A 10,087-nucleotide genomic window follows, 5' to 3' on the forward strand; every position below is an offset into this window, starting at 1 on the left:
AGCCTCGATGATTGTGCCACATCCACCAAGAAAGAACTAGGTCTTTTCACAGCAATACCTAACAGTTCAAAGACTAATAAAACAGCTCAAGGATCTAGTAAGTGGAAGAAATGAGTACGCGGAACGACAACAACTTCGCTCAACCGTCCAACTGCTTAACTTATGTTATATGACTGGCATCAGTGTATGGCGCATTCGCTCAACAAGGCCGAAACGTCAACGTAATCTGGGTTTAGGGCATGCAGATTACAAAGACAGTGAGAAGGTAGGGAAAGCAGCCAAGGATGGACACTTCAGTGAACTCTGGAACTTGAAAGAGTCACATTGTGCAATAGAAAGGTAGTAAAGGGCACCTTTTGCCAACTGCTGAAACTTACCGACTAGAGAGGTGTAACTGGCTTAGAACCATTTGAAAGCACGTCCGAGAAGCAAGCATGTATATACATACTTATGCTCCACTTGGTGCGGTGAGTGAAGATTGGAAACTTTATATTCTTACAAAGACCAAGTGGTAGGTTTTTCATTGGTGTGTGTTACCTCCATTCCTGTTGTAGTTAAAGCACAGCAGCTTCCTCGAAGTCATTTTCCACGTTCAAAATAGTGCCGCAAATGCCAGGTCTATTTCGATCGCGATGTGGTCGGAGCGGAAAACATCGCTCACGTCTGCTTGGCCCATGCGCTCTTTCGAAAAGGATCTGACAAGACAAGTCCATCATACCAGCAGCTTCTTATTTGCACAGCCCACCACCGGCAACAAGCAGGATTAACAATAAAATTCAAGGTCAACAGTAATTAGAGAGTCATGGCTCTCCCTTGTGCCAACCGTAAGTTTATAAGTGAAATCGATTGATGGCTCTTGCCTTCATGGCTATCGAGGTAGAGACTCTACTGATCAAGGGAAAATGACCAGTTCTGGTCACAATAAGGATCCTCACTCTGTGTCATTTATCCATAGAACCTCCTAATAACATATGTATACCGATGATATTCACATGGAATTCCTGGAGCCAAAGAAGCAGTGTATACACAGGCTATTCTGGTTCATGCACCCGTGGCCTTAGTGCTTTTCGGATCCAACTTCAAGGACTTTACACCTCCCCTTGAGACGTCCTTACAGTCGAAATGCGAGAAACAATCACCATACACTTGCCTACCAAGTAAAAATTTGTCCGGAAATTTGTAAAAAATACAAATAAAAAGTTTATTAGGCCAGTCTACTTTAAATTGTTCCCCTCCACACACTGTCCAGCTCCTTTCCATCACCAACTTACACTTAATCTCTCGCTCTTTTTCTCTCTCTCTCTCTCTCTCTCTCTCTCTCTCTCTCTCTCTCTCTCTCTCTCTCTCTCTCTCTCTCTCTCTCTCTCTCTCTCTCTCTCTCTCTCTCTCTCTCTCTCTCTTTCTTTTTTTTTTTTCTCCATCTCATCTCTACAACATCATCTCATCCCTGCTCTACGTCTGTCGTCCTCTTTATACTTACATTCAGGAACTATAAACATCACATCCTCTGCAGAGTAGTAAGCATTTGTTTCTCACTTCCTTTATCTTTTACGGTAGCTCTGTATTCTTTTTCATCTACATCATGGATGGATCCTGATGCACATAGGCAAACATCTATTCCACTTAGAACAATGAATTTTCCATCTTTGCTCTCTGATCATGAACAGAGGGCCTTCTCCGAGTTTCTGAATCAACTTGCGCAAGAGGATACCAATCTTCCAAAACCTAACGGAGGCCAGGGTCCTAATGGGGTAGACCCTTCTCTTACTCAGCAGCAGCAACAGCAGCTTCAACTTCAGCTTCAACATCACCTGCATCTTCGACAACTGCAGTATCAACACCAACAGCAGCAACAGCAACAACAGCAGCAGCAGCAAGCTCCAAATGGAACTACGGGACTGTCTCGGCTTCCACCGCCGCCCCTGATGCCTTCAGGAATGTCTTTGGATGCGGCTGCTCAGCAGTTAGCTCTTGCTCAGCAGCATCGCGACTGGATCCAGCAGATCGCCTCTAATCCTCTACTGGCACCAGGAGGCATAATCAATCCACATGCCATGAGTCAAGCCATGCTACAAAATCCTCTCCTAATGGCTCAGGCCAATGCTATCTCGCAAGCAATGGTACTCGCTCAACAACAACAGCAACAGCAGATGCAACTCCAGCTACAGCAGCAGCAGCAGCAGCAGCAACAACAACAACAGCAACAGCAGCACTTTCAGTCTCAATATAATGCTCATTCTCACTCACTTAATCCAGTATCGCAACAACAGGGGCAGTCATATCAACCACAAGTAAACAGCATGGCGCCAGTATTTCACACTCAACAGCAGCAACATCGGCCGCAATATTCGGACACGCAACAGGCATTGTCGTCCCATCAAGAGCCTCTGTCTCCTTCGAGCGACATTGTAACCTTACATGGTACTCAACAGTCAGGGAAACTAGGGACAAAACGAAGGTCAAAGACTGATGGTCTCTCAACTACTGATGGAATAGAAGCCATGAGTGAATCTGTCTCTCCTCGCTCTCCAAGCCCTGTAGCTCAACAAGCTGTTATTGCAAGTGATCACCAATCTTCCACAGATACCTCCAAAGGAAATAAAAGTTCCTCACAGGGAATTAAGCAAGAGGGCGACATCGAGAATATTTCAATTTCGCAATCACCAAGGAGGCCAAATAGACGGAAAGGATCGTCAGTGCAACCCTTTTCAATTGATTCAACAATGCCAGCCTCTTCTGGACTTGTTGTCAAGTCACCACATCGTACGAATCGTGATGGATTCGATCCACTTCAAGGAAGCCTGCGTAGGAAAGCCAAAAGCGATATTAATGCCAAGAATATGGTATCTTTGTCGAGCTCACAGAATATTGAAGCAGATGGAGTTGACTTGGGTTTTGATGGTCAGCATGAAAAAGCGGAGGAGAACAGTATGGGGCTTGAACGCGGATCAAGCCCTTTGTCAACAGCACAACAATTACCACAGCAGCAATCGCAACAACAATCAGCACGCTCGCCGATCCCATCTCAGAGTTCCTCCAATGGAGTACAGTCGCGTTCAGGCAAGAAACCCCATCATGAACTGCTGACTGAAGCCGAAAAGAAGGCAAATCACATTGCCTCAGAGCAGAAGCGCCGACAAAACATCCGAATTGGGTTTGATTCTCTTGTGGAGATTGTTCCTACATTGAGTGATTGTCATCGGAGTGAGGCTGTTATTCTTCAGAAGTGTAAATTTTGCCTTTGTCTGAAACGATGTGCTTCAGATGTTGCAAAAGACAAGCGCATGGATTGATTTTGTTTGTACCTTCTTTATCTCATATTAGCTGTCGACTATATCCATCGACTATTGAATCAAAAGAATGAGCTCAAGAGCAGGGTGCGTGAGCTCCAGGCACATCTGGGTGACCCTTTGGACGACTCTGTAAGTCCTGTGCGCAAAATGGGCAGTGTTTTTCACATGGGTTGTGTTCATTTTATTTGTGCTCTTGTTAATTTTAATATTATTGTTGAACATGTGCTGATCATGGTTGCACAAACCTTGTGATTTACTGACTGTATGCTTATTTTTGGTTTAATAAATTTACGTAGGGATCAGAAATGGATGTCGAGCAAAGCGATTAGACAGCTTTTTATTTGTTTTTTGGCCTTTAGACTAATCTCGTTGTCAATAATGTAAATAATATCAATCGACATGGGCTAATAAAAAGCACAATGTACAGGAGTATCTCAGGCCTTGAATGACATTCTTTTATGCAGTTTGAAAGACTTCCTTGAATGTAAATTTTGCAATTAAATTATTAAATTATATTAATGAAGAAGGGAAAAAGTTATACGTTATAACTCTTCTTTTCTATGGACCTTATCAAGTATAGAAAGAATGATATCGCGAGCCTCGATCCAGACCTGTTGCAGGTGCATCACAGGAAATGTTGTCTTCTTCCTGGCCTGCATTCGCAATAGAACATATACCGGTAATACCATAAGTTAAAAGATATGACAGTACTTTTTCTTAAAAAATTCATAAATTTGGATCAACTCACCAAAATGTTCAAATTCGATTTAGCTTGAACAAGCATTTCATCACAAAGCCTTTCAAGAAGCACCGGTACCATTCTTTCATTTTCCAGATTGATTTGGTCCAGCTTGCCATTAACGACATTGTGCCATTGGGCTATCGCCAGTTGAGTCGCTACAGAGGATTTGAGGAATGGATTGATGAGCCTTAACCGCAAGCTCACTAACAGGCGGAACGAGACATCATTTCGATGGAAAACATAATCGCTACGATGTTCGAGTTGTAAATAATGATGATGAAAAGAGTTGTTAAATAATTTCATTGCGCTATAAGGATGCGCTAATTCGATCAAGATTGCTTACCCAAGGAATCCCGATCTATCCAACAACTCCAATTTTTCCTTTTTTGCACCGCTTGTTTCACCAGGGATTGGAAGCTGCAAAAAGTTGTTATCAACTACCACATAGTTAAAAGGGTTATTAGGCGTAACGAAACCATACTCCTATGGACAGCAGAATACGATGGGTTAAAGAATACAGCGACTGCTGTTAGATTCAATAGTTTATTTATTTATTTAATTCACAAATATACTTGCAAAACTACATTAGTGAATTATGTTCTTAACTCACCACAAGGATAAAACAGTTGTCGTGCGGTCCATAGTTGATGAAGACTTGTTCGCCCTTCTTATACGGAAGTAATGTTCTTATTTTGTAAGATTTTGTTTTCGTACAGAAAAAGCCTTCGGTCTATTGCCCCCTCCCCCCCACAAGAAAAAAAAAAAGAAACAGAAAAAAAAGATCAATACAATAGCCATTATTCTGTCATATTTAGTGACGGTTGGTACAGTACCTTGGCATCATGAGTATGGTTGAGGAAATCGAGCATAGGCGCAAGCGCAATATTGTCAGCTGCTATCTGTTTTTTGGCATCGAGATAGATGCAGCGAGTATTCACTATCGGGTTGATGAATGTTGGAACGGAGTAAGTGGCAATCACAATAGTACAGCAGCCCCTTGCAACCACAGATGAGACTAAAACAACTAGGTGTTACCAACAAGCCATGCCCATTCGTAATCCTCATATTGTAGCGGACGTGTTAAAAGATCAGCATTTGTCTGCGGGAGAGCAAATTTAAGAAAGAAAGGGTAAGCTAAGAGTAGCAATGTAAAGTAAAATAACAGAAAGACGATGCGTACCTGAAGAAATTCCAAAGCGCAATTGTAATCCGCCAAGATCTTGGCTTTTTGTCTATTGACGTGCGCTGCGGAATTAATATTTAAATCAGTTTCAAGTTATGTAGAGAGGTTATTCCTGCATACAAAGTGGAAATTACCCATTGCATTCTGCGGCAGAAGTTCATAAAGCTCTGGTGGGTATCGGACAGGCATCGTATCAAACTTCTTTGGCAACATTTTCAAGTAAGGTAGCCATCCCGATTTTTCAGGCGCTTGTTGCAACAGAGCGATGTGAAGTGCAATGATCATATGCGAGTTAACTTTCTTGCCGAACCTTCGGGTGATAGTACAAAAAAGCATGTTACTTAATGCTCAGCCCAGTTGCCATCACCCACATAGGCGAAAACACAATAGTCTTCTTCCCTCCTCATAATCGATTATGGGTTATACCACTTAAAATCTATATTCGAGCTTCGTAATCAACACCATGCAATCGAGAAAGAAGTACGATTAATGCCATTTACCTTGCAATCCTAGCGCCATAAACTGACTGTAGAGATTTCATGGTCACGAGGTTCCGCTCTGGTACTTGAACAATGACTTCTCCTGCCTTGAAAAAAAAAAAAAAAAAAAAAAAAAAAATTTTGACGTGAGAAATTTGATGGGCTTGCGTAGCATTCTCAATTATTCTTTCTTGGTTTGCACTAAAATTCTTAGCGCTTCATAGAGACCTTGATATTTTTTGTCGCCATCATGCCACGACCGGTGTCTAAAATCAAATCGACAATCCTATTAGTTAATTGATTCTTTGTATTTATTACATAAGAGCTCTCTAGAGAACGTACTTGAAAACTCTGCTAATGTCAGCTTTGTCTTTGGACATCCCATTTCTTTGAGCCATTGCAAAAAATCCGAATACTCCTTATCTTTGATTACGGCTGCATTGGATTCCAGGGTGTATATATATAAAAGCATTAGAAAAAGTTCAGATGAAAAATCATAACGTCCTTTGCAACTGGAATGAAGTAGTGTTTACCGGACTCAATTGTCTGCGGCTCAGAAGCTTCCTTATTCTTCCCTGCTGTCCTTACCCTGCTTGTCCTTCCTTTCCTGTTCCTTGTCTTGCTCAAAGAGGCATTGCTAGGCGGCGTTGAGCCAGGTGTAGGTGGAGACGCTGGATCCTGTAAAGTCTTTGTCATCAAGCTTGATATTCTATCTGGTTTGCGTTTCTTGAATGGTGGCATATTGCTGTTAGCGCTGGATGGCCCGGGTGATACTGATGAGCGCATCAAATAGAATGTTATTTGCGTTGATTATGAATTGAATGCCGAAAGCTAAGAATGTATACCCCACAAGATGTCATGGTTTAAAAAAAAAGAGCGTGGCTGAGCATATAGAAGTGACCAAAAACAATTAAACTAAAAAGAAAAGCTTTGTTGAATTCATCGTCTTGTTCTTTGCCATTGAACACCATGAAGCTCAAAGAGCTTGAGGGATACCTTCAAGATGTCGCTGTCTTCGAAGAGCCGAAGATTAAGTTAGAGCAGTACCCAACAACGCCTCATTTAGCAGCACGGATGCTGTACACTGCTCACACGACCTATGATGACATTGAGAATAAAGCTGTAGGAGACTTTGGGTGTGGTTGTGGTATCCTCAGCATCGCAGCCGCAATGATGGGATCAGCGTAAGATCTCCATATATTGCATTCTTAGTCCCTTTGCCTTCTCTGAAGAAGTGATTTTATATGAAGGGCCCTGTTTTTTAATGCAAGTGCTCCTATAATTGTACACAACAATATACGCATTCTCTCTCACTTTGTGACATAGGTACAATGTTGGCTTTGATATCGATCCTGATGCCATCGCAATTGCCCTGCGAAACTGCGAGGAGTTTGAGATCGAGATGGATTTTATTCTAGCAGATCTTTCAGAATCAGCGGTTCTACCGTCCTCGAGTGGCAATTCAACTAGCAGTCATGATTCTTTTACAATGATGAAGGGCAAGCTGGATACCATCCTTATGAATCCCCCCTTCGGAACCAGAGAGAAAGGGATCGATATGGTGTTCCTTAAGAGAGGTATCGATCTTGCCAACCATGCTGTTTATTCTCTCCACAAGACCTCGACACGTGAACATATTCTGAAAAAAGCAAAGGAGTGGGGTGTCAAATGTGAAGTTGTCGCAGAATTACGCTACAATCTGGATAAAAGCTACAGTTTCCACAAGAAGAAGTCACAGGATATCGCAGTTGATTTCTTAAGATTTGAAAAGTGTCTATAATAATAATAATAATAATAATAATAATAATAATAATTGCCCGATGCATCGATGGGCTGCAATAGCGAGACTCTCTCTAAACATTCGAAGCATCTCTGGATAGCATTGCACAAGCCGTGGTTGAACGACGGTTTTTTTCGCAGATAGGACATCGCTTAAGAGAATGAAAGACGAAATGAGACGCGAATACGATGACTGCTTATCATGTTCAAAAAGTGACTCTTCCGAGACAACTTTGATTTCTGGGTATTTCGACTCCAATAGTCCCTCCTATCACTCTCAAAATACTGTCGGCAACCCGGCCATACTCTTCTCTCCGCACTCTAGACGTGTCATCCAATATGTATGCTAAAAAAACAGATTGTCAGACGGTTTCCTATCTCGTTAAGTTCCAAATATTAGGTGGCCTTTGTGGTGCAAAGATGTTACTCTGAGTCATCACTACTAGACTTTTTAGGGATGAAAGCGCACGCTCTTATGAAGGAGCTTTGAACAAGTCAATCCTTCTTCCTAAAGCTATTCTAATAGATGTTACTAAGGAGCATTTACGTTAGCCAGCTGATAGTTGTATGCTGTGCATTTTCTAATTAGTTTTTTGCGTCTTAATTTATTGAATGCTATTTTATCCACGTCAAGATATTTTTCGCCATATGCGCATTCATTGACTTTGTATCATGTATATCCCTTGCGGAACGGATAGGGACCGTGCCGCTTGTCGTGCTGATACGCGAGATTGCTGCTTTAATTTGAGTAGAGTTTTTGAGCCGCTTTATAAGGATTCCATTGTTCCCTTTTAGGAGTGCTGTGATCATCATAAGAGCGCGTTTCTGAGCTGCAATGTCCGTATCCCCAAGTGATCGTGTCAAACAGCCATGGATCCCACCAGCAGGGACGTCCCACGCTGCAACATAATATTTGAGATCGGACAATTTCATTAAAAGCTTATTGAGAGCGTCCATGCCGTACCTCTGTGCCCGATCAAATGAAGATGTGGTGCAACACACAAAAATCTCGATCGCACCTTGTGGTAAAATTTTCTGGCGTAAATTAACTAAAAAAGTAATGAGTAGATAAATTCAGACTTGTGCTTAAGCTCATCTATGCATTTGTGCCATCATAACAGTTGCCATACCCCTTACCGCTATCAGAAAGTGTAGACACTATCGCCGCTAACAGAGCTTGGTTATTAGGGATTGTTTGAAGAACTACTGGACGCATGCGTTGAACAATTCCTGCATCAAATAGGACTTGTCTGCCTCTTTCACTGTTATGTGATATTCTAAATAGAGTAGAGATAGCTAAGCCCTGGGCGAAATCATTCTCTGTATCTTCCATTAGCTCAATCAAACGACCCTCGATTTTCATATTTAGCACCTGCGGTTGATTCTCCAGACACTCTGATATCATGTTGATACAGGTCAAAGAACGAAGGAGAACGTCGGCATCTGTTGACTGAAGGTCTGGACAGAGAGACTGCAAAAGCCCTGCTCGAACGAATTCAATGTTGCAATGCTTGTCTTCCAGCCATTTTCGAACAGCAGTGACTCCCATAGTCTTGAGCAACACGTTAGTAGATCCTGTAAGTGAAACAAAAATTCCGAGCACCTCAGAGGACGCCATATTTAAAGCCGTGACATCAAATGGACTTGCACCCATTTCGACGATGGCCATGATGGCGTACGATTGAGCATCTGGATTATGGCATTTCAATACTCTGATCAATGCTGGAATTGCACCGCCGTCGATCAAATGCTGTTTATTTTCACCAGTTTTTGCCAGTCTCGCCAGCATACTCACAACGTCCTCCTTTATTTTGTCATCTTCCGACTGAGTGAGATGTGCCAGCGGAATCACCAATCCTGCTTCGGCGACAGCAATACTAAGAGACTCTATTCGAATCGGAAAAAACACATTAGCGAGAGCTATTCGTTAAACTCATGACTTCTGATTGGGTTTATATGCGACTTTCATGTACCTGTAATGGCAAGATGAGACAAGCAACGAACAGCACTGAGAACGATCTCAGTTTCCTGCATCATTGTTATTATGCGTTTGATCCATTCTAGTCCCCCCGATTGAACAAATGATAAGACGTTCTCTACTATTACGAAGAATAAAAAAAGTGCGAAAGGTTTAACTAGGTATATCTCTTGAGCCGTTTTTACAGATGGTCTTGATGTTTCATACCAGAAGTCATTAGATTGATTAAAGTATCCAATGCTGCTTTAAGTGTCTGGGAATCATTGGTTTGGAGCAGACTCACTATTAACTTAATGACCTTTGCTTCTACTTTGATAAAATCTTACGTGGCAGAAACAAGAAAGAGATTGCATTTTACGTTAAATGGAACATTACTTCTTCATTATTAGAATATCATCTTAATGAAGTTATGATATGAGGATAAACCTTCACGAGTAAGTTGCGAAAAAGCAATGGCTGCTGAGCGCTGTAAGTCAACATTAGACGAGTGAACCAGTAACGAGAAAGCTCGCATTGTTTCCTCATCTTCTAAGATCGTAGGCGGTGACATGTTGCTTTTGATATGATAATATAATAAAGTCGATGAGCTAACAGGACGCTACAAAGACAAGACGAGACATTCAATGGGGATTG

General features: G+C 41.9%; 5 protein-coding genes across 5 annotated transcripts; 2 read left to right on the forward strand and 3 right to left on the reverse strand.

Moving 5' to 3' along the window:
- Window positions 1-1,925: 1,925 nt before the first annotated feature.
- Window positions 1,926-3,622, forward strand: BCR41DRAFT_368975 (hypothetical protein; the record flags this gene model as incomplete). Its single annotated transcript, XM_022026425.1, has 4 exons — window positions 1,926-2,120; window positions 2,865-3,228; window positions 3,325-3,422; window positions 3,590-3,622. The coding sequence occupies 4 exons, from the start codon at window positions 1,926-1,928 to the stop codon at window positions 3,620-3,622; spliced, it is 690 nt and encodes a 229-aa protein (XP_021883682.1).
- A 410-nt stretch (window positions 3,623-4,032) lies between these two features.
- BCR41DRAFT_416918 (hypothetical protein) lies at window positions 4,033-5,840 on the reverse strand (the record flags this gene model as incomplete). The annotated part of the gene is made up of 8 exons (XM_022029529.1): window positions 5,719-5,840; window positions 5,353-5,528; window positions 5,216-5,280; window positions 5,071-5,134; window positions 4,869-4,972; window positions 4,646-4,765; window positions 4,379-4,518; window positions 4,033-4,282 (listed from the first exon to the last, which is right to left on the reverse strand). Exons 1-8 carry the CDS (start codon window positions 5,757-5,759, stop codon window positions 4,033-4,035), a joined length of 960 nt encoding a protein of 319 aa, XP_021883683.1. The 5' UTR covers window positions 5,760-5,840.
- Window positions 5,658-6,873, reverse strand: BCR41DRAFT_248392 (hypothetical protein). The gene is made up of 5 exons (XM_022020167.1): window positions 6,694-6,873; window positions 6,231-6,528; window positions 6,040-6,132; window positions 5,926-5,963; window positions 5,658-5,800 (listed from the first exon to the last, which is right to left on the reverse strand). Exons 2-5 carry the CDS (start codon window positions 6,481-6,483, stop codon window positions 5,762-5,764), a joined length of 423 nt encoding a protein of 140 aa, XP_021883684.1. The 5' UTR covers window positions 6,484-6,528; window positions 6,694-6,873; the 3' UTR covers window positions 5,658-5,761.
- BCR41DRAFT_349338 (S-adenosyl-L-methionine-dependent methyltransferase) lies at window positions 6,694-7,516 on the forward strand. The gene is made up of 2 exons (XM_022023451.1): window positions 6,694-6,881; window positions 7,024-7,516. Exons 1-2 carry the CDS (start codon window positions 6,772-6,774, stop codon window positions 7,475-7,477), a joined length of 564 nt encoding a protein of 187 aa, XP_021883685.1. The 5' UTR covers window positions 6,694-6,771; the 3' UTR covers window positions 7,478-7,516.
- A 656-nt stretch (window positions 7,517-8,172) lies between these two features.
- BCR41DRAFT_293440 (armadillo-type protein) lies at window positions 8,173-9,968 on the reverse strand (the record flags this gene model as incomplete). The annotated part of the gene is made up of 5 exons (XM_022020384.1): window positions 8,173-8,525; window positions 8,614-9,363; window positions 9,450-9,575; window positions 9,662-9,775; window positions 9,881-9,968. Coding segments are annotated over 5 exons (1,431 nt in total), but the record flags the coding sequence as incomplete, so codon positions are not given.
- Window positions 9,969-10,087: the final 119 nt, after the last annotated feature.

The sequence above is a fragment of the Lobosporangium transversale genome (genome assembly GCF_002105155.1).
Source record: "Lobosporangium transversale strain NRRL 3116 chromosome Unknown BCR41scaffold_9, whole genome shotgun sequence".
NCBI classification, from domain to species: domain Eukaryota; kingdom Fungi; phylum Mortierellomycota; class Mortierellomycetes; order Mortierellales; family Mortierellaceae; genus Lobosporangium; species Lobosporangium transversale.